This window comes from Stenella coeruleoalba, assembly GCF_951394435.1.
Source record: "Stenella coeruleoalba genome assembly, chromosome: 16".
NCBI lineage: Eukaryota > Metazoa > Chordata > Mammalia > Artiodactyla > Delphinidae > Stenella > Stenella coeruleoalba.
Genome location: NC_137162.1, coordinates 42,287,596 through 42,307,682, shown reverse-complemented (window position 1 = coordinate 42,307,682; position 20,087 = coordinate 42,287,596). Strand labels below are relative to the sequence as shown.

At 40.4% G+C, this 20,087-nt stretch overlaps 1 protein-coding gene across 4 annotated transcripts in view; it reads left to right on the top strand.

Annotated features, from left to right (window-relative positions):
- Window positions 1-19,577, top strand: part of LOC307175180 (uncharacterized protein) — a 310,674-nt gene extending 291,097 nt beyond the window's left edge. For all 4 annotated transcript variants that reach the window (XM_079900046.1, XM_079900045.1, XM_079900047.1 and 1 more), the window contains 2 exons: window positions 18,956-19,101; window positions 19,211-19,577. In XM_079900046.1, coding sequence (XP_079756172.1) covers window positions 18,956-19,101; window positions 19,211-19,343 — 279 coding nt within the window. In that variant the 3' untranslated portion in view covers window positions 19,344-19,577. The remainder of the gene's footprint in view (window positions 1-18,955; window positions 19,102-19,210) is intronic.
- The last annotated feature ends 510 nt before the right edge of the window (window positions 19,578-20,087 follow it).

Below are 20,087 nucleotides of genomic sequence, written 5' to 3'. Positions count from 1 at the left end.
TAACTCTAATAGGTTATCTTTTGAATATTACAATTTTGTAAACACAATTCAGGTAATTATTTAATTACATCACTAAATGCTTATAATGTCTTTCAGTGTTTACTGTCAATCCTTTTCTAATTCCCTCATTTCAAGTTCTTAATTATATTTATTTCAGTGTAATCAGGTGATTCTTTCAAGAAGAATGAATGGTAATACAAGGACTTCTGCTGTTACCCACAAATAATGATCAAAGCCAGAACCTCATGGTTTCCATACATTTTGCAAAAATGTATGCAAATATTGGATATATACATTTTCTAAGACTAGGATTCATGGATCCCTTCAGGTTCTCTCAAATATTAAGGACCTAAGAAAGCCTAAGAAAACTAAGGAATATATCATAAAATTGTGAGAACTATGACACAATATAGGGGAGCTTATTTATAAGATATAAACTAAAGGCCAATATTTTGAATGTTATTATAGATTTAGTTATTCACATATTCAAAAAATATATGTATGGTTCCTAGTGTGCTAGATAATTGAGATACTTGGTATTCTAAACCAAACCCTAACTCTGCCTCTTGTGCTTACTCTTTTTATCCCAATCTTTCTTTACAGATCTTAGTCTGCAGTGGGTTAGACATGTTATTATCCCAATTATTGTACATTAATATAGTAGATTGTAAGAAGTGCTGTAAGAGGAATTCAAGGCACAATGGGCATACCTGGGAAGGGCAGCTAATGTAGACATCCACAAGAAACCAAAACCTTAGATGACGCTGGAAGATGAAAAGGCAAGCCGTAAAATGGAAGAAGGAAGGTGGGTTGTTTTAGCAGAGAAAATGGCAAGTGCAAAGATAATAGAGAATATGTTAAAAACTCAGAACTCAAAGACTTATTGTGATTTGGGCACAAATGGATGGATGCCACAATAATTAGTGTGATTTGGGCACAAATGATGGATGCCACAATAATTTGGCATCCATCCATGAACAAAAGCATGCATGGAGGGAGGAATTAAAATGACATGGAATTGACAGAGAGAACATTATGAAGGGTCTGCCATGTTTATTAGTTCAAATTTGTTTGCATTAGGTTCCTAATAGAATAAGAAAAGCTGAAAATTCCTAGCTTCTGATTGAAAACAAGACTCCTCTTATTTCTTTTAATTAGACATAGGTCAATGAATTGAAAAAGTACACAGTACTTTTTATACATTTTGATGTTATGATATTTGATTAATTTATTATCTTAATAATCTTAATCTATATAATCTTGTTCTTGGCACATGATCATATATGCCTTGTTTTATCAAATTCTATTTTATACACTTGTCAGTTAATAAATACATGTAAATTTTACATAAAAAATAAAAGCTGTTGCTCCTGAAAATATGATATTATATAACTTAAACCCTGAATAAATGGAAAATACTCTTAAACTGAAAAGTTCCAATAATTTAGACTAAAGTACTCCTGAGAGATTCAAGGTATGAAATAGCTTTTTAAGAATGTTGAGGTTTCAAATCTTAAATATATGATTTTATAATCATAAAACAATAATTGCTGTTTATTATGTTGTGTTTTTTTTTGTGGTATGCGGGCCTCTCACTGTTGTGGCCTCTCCCGTTGCGGAGCACAGGCTCTGGACGCGGAGGCTCAGCGGCCATGGCTCACGGGCCTAGCTGCTCCGCAGCATGTGGGATCTTCCCGGACTGGGGCACGAACCCGTATCCCCTGCATCGGCAGGCGGACTTTCAACCACCAGAGAAGCCCTATTATGTTTGTTTTAAAATTTGTTCCTGACAGATAAATAAATCACCAGTTACCTCAGTGTTACCATTGACCAATCTAATTACTATATAATATATACACTCTCTTTGCTTCATTAATTACATGCAAAACCTTTATTTTAACACTCCTGAGAGCTTAATTTGCACTTAAATCACAGCACTTCAATTTATCTTCTTCATTTCGAGTTGCAGGCCTTTGAATATCGAATATGTTATAATATTGCAGGATAGCTCACTACACTAAGAAAATTACATTCCTTATCTCTTCCTTTTCAAAGCTTTTGTGCCATGAGTTGTTAAGAAGCATCCCTCCTTTGTTGCAACAAGACTGATAGATGAATGAGTGCAGGGACACAGAAGATATCAATAAATATTTTAAAAGAGTAAATCAATGATTGAATAAATAAATTAGTATTGTTTGAAGAGTATAGCTATCAATTATTTTGAACACTGACATTCGGAATTATATAAACAAGAACCACCAAAATAAGACCACATGCCTATAGGTGAGATATCATTTTAATAACTTTACCACGTATCAGGAATTGACCTTCTACTTGGAAGGCATGGATGTGAGTTTTTGTCAAATCCTGCGTGGCTGATACATGCTTTAAAGTGAACTCAGAAAAGAGTGAAATTAGCAACATGGCCGAATAAGATGTCCCTTACTCCTGTCCACCTCTCAACCACAATAATTTGGCATCCATCCATGAACAAAAGTGCCTGCATGGGAGCTTTAGAAACCAGAAGACTGTGAAACCTCAGTGCAGTTCAAGACCAAGGAGAGTCATTTTTAGAAGTCAAGCTTACACCCAGGTCGTTGACTCACTGACCATGGTCCCAACTACAGACCTGGAAACAGCTCCATACCCTGAGAACTCAGCTACAGCCCCATTGGCTTTGGTTCTGTCGCTGGCACCATATGCCAAGGGGCCTGGGCAGAATCAGGCCCATCTGTGAATCAGGTGATAGGCATATAGACCTCAGCCCCAGCTCTGCATTCCGAAGTGGCCCATGAACCTGCTCCAGCCCATCTCAGCACAGGCTGGAAGCCCCTGGAGGTTGGCCCACCAAACCTGGTCAGGTCAGACTGTAGATTCTGAAAGGACCCTGTAACTGGGCTCCAGCACATCCCAGCTGCAGGCCACTGACAGTCTTTTTGGTACAGGGACCCTGCAGCAGGCACTCCCATCTGCACCTTCAGAAAACCTGAAAGAACCCCATAAGCAGCTCCAGCTTCCTCAAGCCACAGTCTGCCAATAATCCTGAGGGTCCAGGGTCCCAAGAGGAGACCCTCCCATCTCTGTGCCCAGATGTCCTGAAAGAGGCCTATACTTGACTCCAGGCCCCTCCCAGCCACAGTCTGTGAACATATTGTTGGCAAAGAGACCCAGTAAGAGACTCTCTTAGCTGTGCCCCAGGAGATACTCAAGGGACCTATACTCAGCTCCAGCCCCTCCAACCACAGTCATGAACCAGTCCAGCCTTCCCAAGGACCTGTTAGACATGCTCATCCTTGCCTTCAGAGCCAGGTCTGAACACCTCATTTCTTGGCTGAGGAACTTGAAACAACCAGGAGACTCTGTTACTGCCCCTCATAGCCACAGTCCAGGGCCAATCAGACCTGCCCACCCAGAGATCTATCCAGTGAACAGACCAGAGCCCTCCAAGTGACCTTGCGGGAGCCACACCTGTCCACACACCCAATAATAGATGCACTGTCTGAAGGCCCAATTGTGGACCCTGAAGCAGACCCTAGTCCCAGAGCCTACTGAACAAGATACTGCAGGCAGTTTCATCCACCCTGGAACTAGAGAGGACCCATGCCTGCCCGAGCCCCTGGTGACAAGCAATAACGGCAGACCCCATTGTATACCCAGTGACAGCCTCATAACTGACTCCAACTCAGCATAACTTCAGTACCAGAGTTAATCGGATCAGCTCAGGGAGCACAGAATATTTTCAAGATAGTGAAAATGCTTTCTGTGATACCATAATGATAGATACATGCCATTACACATTTGTCCAAACCAATAGAATGGACAACACCCAGAGTGAGCTGTAATGTAAACTGTGGGCTGTGTGTGATTATGATGTTTCAATGTAGATTCATCAATTGTAACAAATGTACCACTCTGGTAGGGGATGTCCATAATGGGGGAAGCTATGCAAGTGTGAGCATGGTGGGTATAGGAGATATCTCTGTACCTTTTCCTAAATTTTGCTGTAAACCTTACACTGCTCTAAAAAACAATAAGGGCATAATGATAATAATTTAAAAACCTTACAGCAATATAATTCCATTTACTCCTGCCTGTATTTCTTATCTACTATTTCACATCTTTGTATTTTGTAAGTTCGCAACACATTTTTGTTAATTTTTCATGAACTACTCCATGTATTTTAAGAAAATTGGAAGCAAATTTGTAATAAAATGCTATTTTGTACTCACATATTTATATCAATATTTTCCAGTATAAATTCTTCATTTTTCCTTGCATTGTTGGTTATCTATTGGTTTCATTTACTGTCAGTACTTTAGAATTTCTTCTCATGCCAGTCTTCTGGATACAACTTCCTGCAAGTTGTCTCTGTCTGAAACATCTTTATTCATATTAATTTTAAGGGTATTTTTAAAAATATAGAATTCTAATGGACTTTTAAATATAAACACTTTAAATATATAATTCCATTGTCTTGTCTTTTTTTTTTCTGATGAGAAGTCAGTGCTTTTTATTGTTATTCCTATGAGTGCAATGTATCTTTTGCAATTTTCTCTAGGGTCTTTTAAGTTGTTGCTACTATTGTTACTCTTAATTTTGTTATTGTTGTTTTCCTCTATTTGTGTCTGTCAGCAATTTTACTGTGATGTATCTCAGTGTGGATTTCTTTGTATTTAGGCTACTTGGAGATTGCTGAGCTTCATCAATGTCTGGGAAATTCTCATTCATTATCTCACATATGTTTTCTGACTATTCAATATCTGTGCTCATTCTAAAATATAAATAAAATTATGTTCTTCCTTTTTGTGTTGTCCCATATTTCTCAGACATAATTTTCATTTTTTTCTCTCTGTACTTCTGTTTTTTGTTAATTTTTATGAACCAGTATTCAAGGTAATTGATAATTTCTGCAGCTAAGTCCAGTCCATAGTTAAACTCATTGAGTGATATATGCATTTTCAATATATTATCTTTTAGTTCTAGAATGTTGAGTTAGTATTTTATTTTTAAGAGTTTCCCACATTCTAGGAAATTCCTCAAATGTTCACAAATTTTTTCCCCCTTTCTATGAATCCCTTCTACAGATTTATGATAGTTATTGTAAAGCCCTTATGTGGTAATTCCAATATTTGGGTACTTTGTGGATCCGCTTCTATTGACTTTTTGTCCCTTAATTATATGTAATATTTTCTTATTTTTTCTAATATGTTATGTTCTGTAATTATACCCTGGATATGCATAAAAAGATAATAGAAAGTGTAGAAAATAATATTCACACACTGCATGGGGTATGCATTTACTCTTATCAGGCCACTAGGATTAGGTGAGTCCATCTAATGCATTGTTTAGCTGGATCTAGGCTTTGTCGCAGCTTTATTCACTACCACTTTCAAATGTTTCAAGAGTAGATATAACTCTCCCTTCAGCAGTGTCTGGGATCTGATCATCAGTGAGATGTCAGAGTTCTACTTTTCAGCTCAGATTTTAGGCAGCTGGGACGGGTCCTTTTTTCTCTAGTGTAGCTCCCTTCTCTCTGTACCTAGGAAAAAATTTCCGATGTGATGACTTGCTCCCAGACTTTCGTATGCTGCTGCTATAACCTGCTGAAGGTCCCTAGCTATTAGTATGCCACCAGTGACTCAGTGAAGGCCTTGAGCTATTATCTGGTTTTCTACCGCTGTCCTGCCTTAAACCAAGCCTTCAGGACACCACTCTTAAGCTCTTTAAGACCCTTGCAGTGGTCTGAATGCTTGTGTCCCTCCAAAATCCATATGTTGAAAACCTAATGCCCACAATGATTAAATTAGTACATGGGTGCCTTTGGATATGATTAGGTCATGTCATGAGGGCTGAGCCCTCATTGATGGAATTAGTGCCATTATGAAAAGGATCTCAGAGAGATTTCTTGCCCTTTGCCATGTGAAGATGAAAATGAATAGTCTATGACCTGGAAGAAGACCCTCTCTTGACCATGCTGGAATCTTGATCTTGGACTTCCAGCCTCCAGAACTGTGAGAAATAACTTTCTGTCATTTGTAAGCCACCCAGTAAGTGGTATTTCATTATAGCAGCCCAAAAGGACTAAGATAATCCGATATGCTGTTTGTATATCTTTCTCAGGCCTTTTGCCCTTTCCCCAACCTTCATCACAGTGCTTTTGTGCCCTCAGTAAATGGCATGTGAGAAAGAATTAGCAGTTGCATTCAAATCAGATCTGTGAGGCTCCTCTGGATTCTAATCCAACAGGCTCACTCATGTGTCACATTAAAAATTTGCTAAAATTTAAGGCATTTCTTCTCATCACCCTGTATGGTGTATTTACCTTTCCTAATCTCATACCACCAGATGTGGAACTTATTTCTCTCAAGAAGTGCTCATCCCTTTTTGGAATTTAGTTTTTTCAGATTTATTGCATCATCAGATTTCTGGGAGGCTCCCTATAGCCTATAGAATTTTGACTTCCTGACTAGAGTATAATTCATTTACTTGTTTTCAACATTTGATTGCCCTTAATTATTAGGTGCAATTTTTGTAAGAAAACAAGGAGTACCCCCTTTTTAAATCTGTGATGATTTTCCTTTTTAATGATTTATGCACTTTATATACTAACTTCACTCCAGACTCCTTAATTTTGAATTCTTATTCTATCCTTTGATCTCTCCCTTATTTTGAAAGTTTGTTTTGTGTCCTAGGTTGTGTGCTTAAATATGTAATTTTCAGAACAAGGCAATCTGATAACTAATTAACTAGATAAATAAATAATTTAATAGCCCATGTGATTTTTATATAAAGTGATTTTTTGTTTTTTGCAAATTGATTGCAAAGGTCATATATAAGTGTACTTCTGACCTATATCCTCTGCAAGATGTATGTGTATTCATTAGTGTAGAAGAAATAGAATCAGTGTCAAACCTCCCCTGAATTCTTTTGTCTCCAAAGAGTTCTTATTTGGTCCTTGTAGATAACCCTCTTCTCACCCAGAAAAGTGCAGGCATTAAGAGTGAGGGTTCTGATTCAGAAAGACCTCAGTCAGTGTATTGCTTTCCTAGTGCGCTGTGAAAAATTACCACCAATTTAGTGGCTTAACTACAGAATATAATATTGTATTCTGTAAATATAATATTTACAGAAGTCTAACATGGATCTCATTGGGCTGAAATTAAGTTTGGCAGGGTGCATTCATTTCTAGAGGTTCTTAGGGAGAATCTGTTTCTTTGCCTTTTCCAGCTTCTAGAGGCCATACCATTCCTTGGCCCATGCCCTCAGCCTCCATCTTCAAAGTCAGCAAATGTAGGTTGAGTCCTTCTCACATAACATCACTCTAACCTCCTCTTTTGCTTCTCTCTTCCACTTCTCAGGACGACCACAATAATCTATGATAACCTTTTTTATTTTTAGGTCAGCTTTTTGGCAATCTTAATTCTATTGTCAATCTTAATTTCCTTTGCCAGGAAACTTCACATGTTCATAGGTTCCTGGGATTAGGATTAGGATGTTCTTTGGGGGACAGTCATTTTACCTACCACAGTCACATCCTGATTCCAGACCTGGACCACAATCACATCCTGGCTCCGGCTCTTAGAATTTGTCCATAGTATTATGCCTTTAAAAGCTTCAATTTCCATATTTGCAAAGTGAGAATAATCATCCTAGCTGTGCTTATTCGTTGTTGGGAAATAATGCGGTGATATATGTAAAGTGCTTAGGGTAGAACCTAACAAACAAGAAATAGTAAATAAATGTTAGTTATACTGTTTTTTTTTTTTTCTTTTTGTGATACGCGGGCCTCTCACTGTTGTGGCCTCTCCCATTGCGGAGCACAGGCTCTGGACGCACAGCCTCAGCGGCCATGGCTCATGGGCCCAGCCGCTCCACAGCATGTGGGATCTTCCCGGACCGGGGCACGAACCCGTGTCCCCTGCATCGGCAGGTGAACTCTCAACCACTGTGCCACCAGGGAAACCCTACTATTATTGATAATAAGTACAACTAAAGGATAAGGACACAGGATAACTATCCTGAAAAGTATACATGTTTTTATCTATTCCTCCTGTAATTTGTAATTTGCTGATTAGCTCTAAATAGTTAGTGTAAAGGTACTTGGGGAATGCTTACATATTTTTGGAAAAGTATGTCATTAACACCATTTTTACAGTTTAGTACTATAGACAAAACTGATAAAAACATTAGATCGTTTAACAATATTTCTATTACTGCAGAGCTTAACAGCATAAATGGGCCCACAGAATGCTCATCACTGTCCAGACAGACCCTGTGGACATTTCAAGGATCCAGTTCCACCCTGGCATCAGCCATGGAAGCAGATGCTATTTGCATCTGTTTCCTATGACAGTCACTGAAGGTGGCAGAAAAAGAAAATACATTTTTAACATAAGCTGCTCAAATATTCAAGAACATATTTGGCTTGTCAAGGTACTTTTAAAAAATTATTGTAAGAGATGAGATTTATAGGAAATACAAATTTTAAGCAACAAGAAATATATTTTTCTGAATTTACCTGTGAATAAATATATTGTGTATGATTTTTAATCAATTGCTGTCACTAAATTCTGAAGGACAATATTTTTAAGCAAAAGGAATAAGGAAAGGAAATAATTGTTCTTTCATTTTAAAACTTACACTAGTATTATTGACCAAATCTACCATATACTAAGTATCTGAAACTTAGGGTTTATGTAAGATATATAAATTAATATAGTTCCCTCTATTTTTAAAGCGTATTTTCCTTGTAACAACCTTGTTAACTTAGCTCCAATCCCATAGGAATTTTTAAGCAAACTCAAAGATATGATTGCTTCTCAATCAGTCTAATTTTCCCAGGGTTCCTGGAAAGTGATTTTATCAGTCCTGGACAGCAGAAGGAAGATTGCCATAGTAATTATTTAAATGTTCACCCAGTCCAGATATTCTATATGTAAAAATAAGTAGAGGGAACTTTTAATGTTGGGACATTATGACAATTAAAAGTAGGAGAATAACTGTACATGCAGAGCAAGATTTTAAAGTTGATTTAAACATAATTTTATACAATAGCTATAAAGAGGATATAATAGACTTTATTGTATGACATTTGTTGGTAAATAAGAAATTATTTCCCCTTTAATTTGATAGAGCTCATTCCTACTGGACGAGATATCCTAAGTTTGCAAGTTGTGTCAGAATGTAACTTTCTTGTAACATTCTATTTGCATATTATGCTTACAGGAAACAGTCTCTGCATCTGGTATTTTGTTCAATATCCTTTTAATCATCACTGTCTAAGATGGTTATTGCTGTCAACATGATTTGCAATAGTGATTCCTCTTGATTATATTTAGCTCTAGAAGTGGCATCTAGATGTATACCAGTTTGCATGGACACAGAACAGTTTAGTCTAAGGATATTTTGGGCTTTTGTGGACATAGTAAATCCATAATTGCTGTCCAAATAGAAAATAGTTACATCTCTAGGGAGGGCAAAAAGAAAGATAACATGCAAGTTCCTACAGAAAATTTTTATAAGTGCCATCTACAACAACCTGTGGTTGGTCACAGATCTTCCTGTTTAACTTCTCACCCAAAGAGTCAGATTACACTGTGCACAGTGTAAGTATGTCCTTGAGAAAACTGACATTAATTAGGAAACTAAACGTGTATTATATAAGCAAGCTCTCTGTATTTTTAAAATTGGGGATGCAAAGTTTTCTCAAACAAAATATAATCCAAACTCGATTATTTGAAACATATAAACCCATAAATACCTCAATCAAAATTTATCTGAATCTCTTAATTAGAAAATATTAAACTAAATAAATTGTCCCATATTTAATGTGGATTGATATATTTTATAAATATATTCTTCCTCTCTTTCCCTCCTGGAATTGTATACATATATTTGACAAAACTGAACTTTATTATATAAGATGCATAATTATATAGGGCCCTAAAGTCTTATTTTATCATTCATTTAATCAGATTATCTCCTAGTGTGGAAAATGTACAATCTGAGATTAAAATAATTGCTTTAGATCCGGAGCCTGTGCTCCGCAACAGGAGAGGCCACAACAGTGAGAGGCCCGCATACTGCAAAAAAAAAATAATTGCTTTAGAGAGAGAACAAAGTAGTCCAGTAAAGAATGTCTTAATTCTGCTTGGATTTGAAAGTGTGTCAAGATATGAACCTCATATATGAATGCAGCACAAATAACAATGCAAAAGAATGCCCTACTAGAAGTATAATTGGGCCTATAATTGAACACACATATATTTTAATTGTTTTCGTTTATCAAATGAATTGCTTGGTTTTTTTCTAAAGTTGGATTGGTTGAAGTTTTCATTGTAGTTAAAATAAATAAGTTTTTCTGTTTATATGTAGAATATTTGATAGTAACTTTAAAAAAGAAGTCTCAGATGCTCATTATACAGATATATTATTTTTCCCTAATATGTGAAATATATTACCGTCAACAGTTCAGCAATAGGTAAAATAAGCCACAACCAAATAATATTTTGAAATATAGAGCAAGTAAATCAGGAGGATAGTTTTCATAATTAATACAGAGTAGGAAAAAATCATGACTTACCAGCAAAATTCATATATTGATATTGAGAATTTCAGTTGTTACATGTGAATTTCCAAACTATGAAAGCTATCATTGAGACAAGATAATAATATATAAAGATACACACACTCACACCCCAAACTTAACAACTACTGTGCAACAAAGGACACAATAAACAGAGTGAAAAGGAAACCTACAACTGGGAGACAATAGTTGGAAATCGAATATCTGATAAGGGGTTAATCCAGAAAGTATAGAAAGCTTCTACAACTCAACAACAAATAACCAGATTTAAAAATGGGAAAAAGGGGCTTCCCTGGTGGCACAGTGGTTGAGAGTCCGCCTGCCGATGCAGGGGACACGGGTTCGTGCCCTGGTCTGGGAAGATCCCACATGCCACGGAGTGGCTGAGCCTGTGAGCCATGGCTGCTGAGCCTGCATGTTCGGAGCCTGTGCTCCGCAACGGGAGAGGCCACAACAGTGAGACGCCCACGTACTGCAAAAAAAAAAAAAAAAAAAGGGAAAAAGACTTGAATATTTTTTCAAAGATGATATACAGATGGCCAACAAGCATATGAAAAGATGCTCAAAATCATTAATCATTAGAGAAATGCAACTCAAAACTACGAGATGTCACCTCACACTTGCTGGAAAGTATATTATCAATAAAACAGAAAGTAACAAATGTGGGCAAGGATGTGGAGAAATTGGAACCCTTGTGCACTATTGATAGGAATATAAAATGGTGCAGCTGCTGGAAAGCAGTGAGGTGATTCATCAAAAAATTAAAAGTAGAATTAACATATGTATTAGTCTGCTCAGGCTGTCATAACAAAATATCACAGACTGGGTGGTCTTAAACAACAAAAATCTATTTCTTACAAATCTGGAGTTTAAGAAATTAAAGATCAATGTACCATCTGATTTGGTTCCTGGTAGGAACCAAAAGCTTCCCTGGCTTTCAAATGGTTACTTACATTCAGAAAAAAGAGAGAGATAAAGAGAGGGGCTGAGAAGAGGGGAAGTTGTTTAATGAGTATAGAGTTTCATTGTTGCAAGATGAAAAAGTTTTGGAGAGCTGTCAACAATAATGTACATAAACTTAGCACTGCTCAGTAATGTATACTTTAAAATGGTTAAATGGTAAATTTTATGTAATGTGCTTTTTTACCATAATTAAAAATAAAAATAAGTTTAATTAGGTTCCATTTGTTTATTTTTGCTTTTATTTCCTGTGTTTTAGGGGACAGATCCAAAAAATATTGCTACGATTTATGTCAAAGTGTGTTCTGCACATGTTTTCCTTTAGGAGTTTTATGGTATCCAGTCTTAAATTTAGGTCTTTAATCCATTTTGAGTTTATTTTTGTATATGGTGTTAGTGAGTGTTCTGATTTCATTCTTTTATAGTTGTCCAATTTTCCCAGCACCACTTGCTGAAGAAACTGTCTTTTCTCCATTGTATATTTTTGCCTCCTTTGTTGTAGATTAATTGACCAGAAGTACCTGGGTTTATTTCTGGGCTCTCTATTCTGTTCCACTGATCTAAGTGTCTGTTTTTGTGGCACTGCCATATTATTTTGATTTCTGTAGCTTTGCAGTTGTTGGGCTGTACCCCACAGACCTGCAAGGCCTATACTTGCCTAGCTTCAAGACCAAAGAAAGAGCCCAGGGTCAGCGACAGAGACATCAATGGTTTAATGGATAGGGGGATCTTATATGTCTGAAGCAAGGTCCTGGAGTGACACTGCACCATGTGTGGCAGATGGTGGGCAGGACACGGTGGCAGTCTTCTCTCCTGGGGGAAGGAAGAGGTTACCAGTTATAGGGGGAATTGAGTTAGGTTGGCTCATGGGTTACCAGGGAAACTAGCAGAAGGGCATGCCCCTCACTACCTCTTTGATAAGTTATTATGGTGGAGATGTTCTGACCTAAAGGTTAGAACAGTCACTAGCTGGGGCGGGAGCAAGTATGTAGGAAGGTCAGTCATGTGAGTAGGATGTAGGTGAAGTAGGGGATGTACAGGGAGCAAGAGAACAGCCATCTTAAGTGAACTGACCATACAATAGTATACTCTGAAGTCAGGGAGCATGATACCTCCAGCTCTATTCTTCTTTATCAATATTGTTTTGGCTATTCAGGGTCTTTTGTGTTTCCATACAAATTTTAAAATTATTTGTTCTAGTTCCATGAAAAATGTCCTTGGTATTTTGATAGGGATTTCACTGAATCTGTAGATTGCCTTGGGTAGTATGGTCATTTTAACAATATTAGTTCTTCCAATCCATGAACACAGTATACCTTTCCTTTTATGGTCTTCAATTTCTTTCATTAGTATCTTATAATAGTTTTCTATGCACAAGTCTTTTACCTCCTTTGGTAGGTTTATTCCTAGGTTTTTATTGTTTTTGATACCATTGTAACTGGGATTGTTTCCTTAATTTCTTTTTCTGACAGTTTGTTGTTAGTATATAGAAATGCAACTGATTTCTGTATATTAATTTTGTGTCCTGAAACTTTACCAAATTCACTGATGAGCCCTAGTAGTTTTCTGGTGGCATCTTTAGGATTTTTCTATGTATAGTATCGTGTCACCTGAAAACAGTGACAGTTTTACTTCTTCCTTTCCAATTTGGATTCCTTTTATTTCTTTTTCTTCTCCTTTGCATGGCAAAGGAAACCATCGACAAAACGAAAAGACAGCCTATGAAATGGGAGAAACTATTTGCAAATGATATGACCCATAAGCAGTTAATATCCAACATATATAAACAGCTCATACAACTCAACATCAAAAAAAAAAAAAAACACCCAATTTAAAAATGGGCAGAAGAACTGAATAGACATTTCTTCAAAGAGGAAATGCAGATGGCCAACAGGCCCATGAAAAGATATTCAGTATCACTAATTATTAGAAAAATGCAAGTCAAAACCACAATGAGAAATCACCTCACACCTGTCATAATGGCTATCAACAAAAAGAACACTAATAACAATGTTGGTGAGGATGTGGAGAACAGGAAACTTTCAGACATTGTTGAAGGGAATGAAAATTGGTGCAGCCACCCTGGAAAACAGTATTGAGTCTTCTCAAAATACTAAAAAATAGAACTACTGTATGAACCAGCAATTCTACTTCTCAGTATATATACAAAAAAAACCCCTCCAGAACACTAATACTAAAAGATACATGCATGTCCATGTTCATAGCAGCATTATTTTTGGGGATGGTGTGCCTCGGGGCATGGGGGATCCCAGTTACCTGACCAGGGATTGAACCGGTGCTCCCTGCAGTGGAAGCGCAGAGTCTTAACTGCTGGACTGCCAGGAAAATCCCATATAGCAGCATTATTTACAACTGCCAAGATATGAAAGCAACCGAAGGGTCCACCAACAGATGAATGGATAAAGTAGATGTGGTAGGTATACATACAATGGAATACTACTAAGCAATAAAAAAGAATGAAATTTTGCCATTTGCAGCAACATGGATGGACTTGGAGGGCATTATGCTAAGTGAAATGAGTCAGACAGAGAAAGACAAATACTGTATGCTATCACTTATATGTGAAATCTAAAAAATAAACTGGTAAATATAACAAAGAAGAAGCAGACTCACATATATAGAGAACAAACTAGCAGTTACTAGTGGAGAGAGAAGGGAGAGGGGCAACATTGGAGTAAGGGATTAAGAGGTACAAACTATTAGGTATAAAATAAACTACTTTGATATATTGTACAACATGTGGAATATAGCAAATATTTTATAATAACTATAAATGGAGTATAACATTTAAAATAAATTTAAAATAAAAATAATGTTAATATTAAATATCAACTCTTTAAAAATATAATATATATAACAAAGAAAATATTCAGTTGCAGACTATTTCCCTAAATATTTCCCTCCAAATGCCCATCATTTCCCCAATATCTTTTTGATATTTATTTTTAGCATTCTCAGTCAGGATCTCCAAGTATCATGATTTAATCTATAAGAACATTAATACACATAAAATGTATTTTTAAATGAATGATACTTTAAAGGTAGTATTTCTTTTTTAATGTTATAGATGAATTTTTTCTAGATCTAAGGAAATGATTTGTCTTAAGATTTTTTAATAACTAAAGGAGATTATAATAAAAGGAAATTCAATACTATTTACTATCATGCAAATTTAATCTAATTAATTCCTGTTAATAATATGTAACTCTTTTACTGTAGGTATTGCACCAAGATATTTTCACTAATTTAGGACAGAAAATAAATAAAATTTATCATTTAGCTTGTAGAAGCAAAAACAATTGTTAGTCTATCCAATACTACAAATTTTGATTCTTTGACTTAAAGCACGAGGGAGGAAAAAAAAAAAAAAGCAAGGAAGGCATGCTTACATTAATTAGTGAAGGAAGCTTTGCTCTCACTGATCACAAGCCCCAGCAGAGAAGGCTGATCCTTTAAGACATGTTCAAGAGGAAGTTGTTTCCTAGAGCTTTTGGAAACCTGATCCTATGATCCCTGGAATACAGAAACGTTTCTCACGCTAGTTAGTGCCCATCCTGTTGTTCCACCCTCTCTAAGGTCGCCTATTAACTCGGGGCGGGGGTGCAGGTGAATCCGGGTCAGATTCAAAGGAACAAGCAGGACCCGAGGATTTGGTTGGGATGCGGAGTCGGTGTCCCAGAGGGAAATAGGGAAGGAGGGACCTCATACAAAGGCGCGCGGGGCTCCTCCCTTCACTTAGGCTCTTCCGCAGCGCCTGCCGCTCAGGCCAGGAGAACAGCGCGCAGGGCGGGCGGGCGGGAGAGGGCGCCCGGGCTGCAGTTCCTGACGCGCCCGGCAGCGCGGGAGACGCCCTCGTCCCGCGTTTGGTGGCCCCTCCCTCTATGCTAGCTGGGCTGGCTCCCCTGGGGAAGGCGAGATCGCCCAGCGCCGGCTCCCGCAGTTCGCGGAAGAAGCTATTCGGCATTTGTTTCCGGACGCCTAGACTATAGCCGCGATCTTCCCGGCGGCTGGCCGCGGCCGCGCGCTCCTGTCTGCCCGGCAGATCGTGACATCGCGCGCAGAGGCTTGGCGCCGGGGCTCCGCTCCCGGGCAGCTGCGGGTGTTCGCCCGGGCCGGGGCCCGTTGGAGGGAACAGCAGAGAGCAAGGCCCTTTCTGTGTCCTTTCGAGTCACAGGCATCTGTGGGGGTGGGAGTGGGGTGGGGGTGGGAGTGGGGTGAGAGAGGGAGCAATGTTGCGCGCTAGAAAATCTTCCTGAGCGTTGCTGCCTTTGGGAAAGCGACTCAACTTCTAGGACAGCGACTCAATCTCTACGTGAGGACTCGGGTTTCGTACACACAGACCGACTTGCGGGTAGGCATAGGGCTGACTCCTCTTGGCCAACGCGACCCTTCTCCGCCCACCTGGCAAAGGGCGCCGCTGGGGTCCGGCCTTTAGGCTTGTGACGATCCCTAAGGGGTTGAGGTGTCTCTTTCCTTCCAGTGAACCAGCACCGACCCGCCAACTGAGGCCAGGGCACCCTGAGGCTCCTGCCGGGAAGGGGGTTCCCACTGAGTGCCTTCCGGGTTTGCTTCCTCCCCACTGGAGGCTTGGACGCGTCCATGTCTCCATCTCAGTCCCTGTTGCCCCTCGCCTCATACCCTGACTCTGGAGTCAGAAGTAAAACTGGGGGATTCTCCAGATACGCTTGCCTGCGCTGGCCACAAGTGACGATCCCTGAATTCACTGGCCGCCCAGAAAGCCACGAAAATCGTGGAGATGGGGGGTGCGTAGGGACCGTCTTGGTTCCAGGGAACAACGGCAGGCGGACACAAGCCTTCACTGTTTTTACTGTGATGAAGCCCTCCCCCCAACCCAAAAGCTTTTAGAGGAAGCGCTAAACTTGGAAGACGCTGTACCAAGCGGGAGTGCAGCGTGTAGGCGTTAACAAAACAAATTAACCTGACTTATTAGGAAGTTTCACTAGAAATCTGATTATTCGAAGAAAAACTAGTTGGTTTATGTTGTTGATGCTTTTCTAAACCCCTTCGATGTTCAGCCCCCCTCCCCAGTTCCAACTTCTATCTTTCTGAGTATATTCACTACGAAGAGCGTAAATGCTGTCGCTGTTGCCAGTTTCCAAAGTTTCCAACGCGTTTACAGCAATGCCTCTAGGTGAGGTTTAGTCAGACCCTCCCAACTCAGGGCCAACGTCTGAGGAAGAAACCAAGCTCTAGAAGTAACGCTAGAGCTGCAGCGTCCAGGCGAATGGTCCTAGCTAGGCCGAAGAGGGGATATGGAGAGCCAACAGATATCTGTGGGTTCTCTCAGGGATCAACCCTCCCACACAAACCGGCACGCACGCACGCTTGCGTGTATACACACACACACTCCGGCACGCACGCACGCTCTTGTGTCACACACACACACACACACACACACACACACACACACACACACACACACACACACGAGTGTTTCCCTTAGACGGCCGCTAGAGGGAGGACCACCGGGCCGTCGTGCGCGAGGGCGCAAATATGGAGCCTGCTCTGGAGGAGTTTGTATTTGTCGCTTTTTTTTTTTTCCTTCGGTACGTGGGCCTCTCACTGTTGTGACCTCTCCCGTTGCGGAGCACAGGCTCCGGACGCGCAGGCTCAGCGGCCTAGCCGCTCCGCGGCATGTGGGATCTTCCCAGACCGGGGCACGAACCCGCGTCCCCTGCATCGGCAGGCAGACTCTCAACCACTGCGCCACCAGGGAAGCCCTATTTGTCACTTTTAAAAGACTTGGAGTGACAGTGATCAAGGGAATCTACCTTGGTTAGGTTGGAAATGCACAAAGGGGAAAAATGTTAAGTGTTATCTTCTCTTCACAACCACAGGTTCTTTTGGTCTTGGGACTTTCCATTCTATTATACCTTCTTCAGTACTCTGGATACTGCCAAGTCTCAAGGTGCCCAGAACAGAGCCAGGACAACTACTCCCCTAATAAGTGCTCTCAGTTGGTAATTTATTTTTCCTGAAGGGAAATTTAGGAGAGGGCTGTGGAAATGTGAATCTTGTTTTCTGAATTATTTTTCCACCTCCGTTTAATCTTACTCTGTAACTTCAAAAATATAGCTGATACACATTACATCATTGTTCAGGTAAAAATGTAAAACTCAGTTGTAAACATAATTGATTATTTTACAAAGGATAAAGAAAAAGAATTCCCTTTTCATCACATTTCTGACTTTGAATTTGATTCCTCACTGCCAACCTGGAAATAGTCACAAAAACATTAGAAAATGACACTTAGAGTAACATAGAAATACTACTTCCTTGTGCAAAGGCTCTTTAAGTTCCTAATGAGTATCTAAGCATACAAATCATCTAAGAAGAGGAGTAAGGGTCATTTTCTACACGTCAAATAGTTACATCCATTGTAGCTCTGAGTTAGGAAGTAGGTAGGCATGTGGGGGTAAAGGGAAGATTATTGTCTTGATTGGAATTTCAAGATCGAAAAATTTAATTCCCTTTATGTAAAAGGCGTCTCGGTGTACTTCAACTAACTTTGAGAAATGAATCAGAATGATGACACAAACCATAGCGAAAGAGGGAGGTGATTTCCCTTAAAACGAGGTGTTGAGTGCCTTGGTGACCCAATACTGGGTGCGTGCAGAGTGGCCAGATCTCTCTCCACGCAGCTCTGGCTCTGTTCAATTCGGTAAGCACACCTACGGCAGTAATACCATCGGTATACCATTTACGATGATGGGCTGAGGGGTTGACACTCCGCAGCGCCACTAGCGCTGTTTTCTACTCTAAGTCAGTCACTCAACAGCGCAAGCAGGTCGCCCTCTGCGCGCTACAACCTGCGGGGCGGGGAGCCTTGGCGTTCACCCCTCGAGCTCAGCTGGTGCTGACGTCTATTCAGGTCCTTAAATGTGTCCGTCCCTGCGCAGGAGGGAACAGACTTTGTAGCAGTCACTTTGCCTGAAGGGAGTCGCGCCTCTGCTCTTGCAGGCGGCAGCTCCGGTTCTTCTCGCTCTTCCTGGGTCTGCGTTTGTCTCTGTCCTCTTTGCACCGAGTCCCCGCCAGCCTCTCCAGCGGGAGGCGCATTAGGTATTTGCACCCCAGGAGAGAACCAACAGGGCTGCACATGCCCTGTGCTTTTCCGGTGGACTCGAAGACCAGAGATTACGAGGTGCGCTCGGGGATCGCTCAGGGAGCAGGGAGCCTCCTCTCCCTGGTTTCAGTCGGGGGTGATTTATCTCAGCTGGTGAAAGCGTCCTCCCCGCCCCTGGCACCTGCAACTTGTTTTGGTTTCTTCTCAGTCCTGTGTGTGCGGTTCCAACATCAAAGTTTTTCCTCCCTTACCCGAAAAATCTATCCGTTTAATCCATTCTCCTCCCCCTGCGCTGTCTCTGCCAGGCCTCCTCGCTGTGTGGTGAGTGGATAGCGGGGCGCGCAGTGTGGCAGCGGCGGCGGAGATTGGAGCGATCAGGCGGAGCAGAAAAGGAGCGGCTGCCAGGGGCTCCCAGGTCCCTGGGTAACGCTTTGCCAGGAGAAAGAGCTGGGTAAGAGTACAGAAGAAGAGTCGGAACCTTCTGGGACGCTGGTGGCTAAAAACTGGATTTTAACCAACATCCTGGTTGCGCGTCTCTGTCCTTTTTCTCATTTGGTAAGTCAAGAGAAGCGCTTGTTACGAGCGCTCTGCGGGACGCAAGCTCCTGGTTGCTCAGGATCCTTGTGTCCGCTGCTGCGGAAGGAGCGGAGGCGAGGAAGCCGGCGGCTGCTTACTACTGGAGCCTGGAGGTAGGCAAGGGGGTGGGATCCTGATTCTAGCACTCAGCCCAGATTCCAAAAGGGTGTCTGGTTTCACCGAGCGGAGGCATTCTTCTCCCCTTCATTTCCCATTGCACCCTCCCCTTTTCGGATTCAGGCTTAAGAACAAGCAGATTCACAGCACTCTCAAGGTGGACTGCCTTCCGCCGCTCATCGCCGGAATGCCTCGCACTTTACATTTATTCGATTGTGTTGGGGGCATTTAAGCTTTTCCAGGAAGTTGATAGCTTGCAGATTTTTTGAAAAGGTCCAACTTGATTTTATTCAGTTTCTTAACGGATGTGTTTCCTGTGGGCAAGAATTATGGGAAATAAATATCAGTGTCATATATAAATGCAATAGCAGCTTGGAAATCACCTTCATTTCCCCCGCAAAAGTTTTCCCCATGCAAGTTTTCTTAATGCCCAGAAGCAGTGCATGGAGAGTTGGCTTGTTTTATTAAATGTAAACTGGGGAGGGGGTTCCCCTTCTATTTTTAAAGTGCACGTTATCAAGGACATTGTCGTTTTCTTTCATTTCTGATTTTCCCTATGCTGCCCATGTAACAAAGCACTGTGAGTGTAGAGAGAATGGAACACGTTTTAAAATCTGCAGGAAAGATGAAGGACTTTGCTGTTCCCAGCCTTGCCTGAAGTTTTTATTTAAATACCTGATCGTTTTTAATTGAGAGAAATAATTTGGTATAAGACTGGAGTAATATTGTGAGTGCAATTCAGCA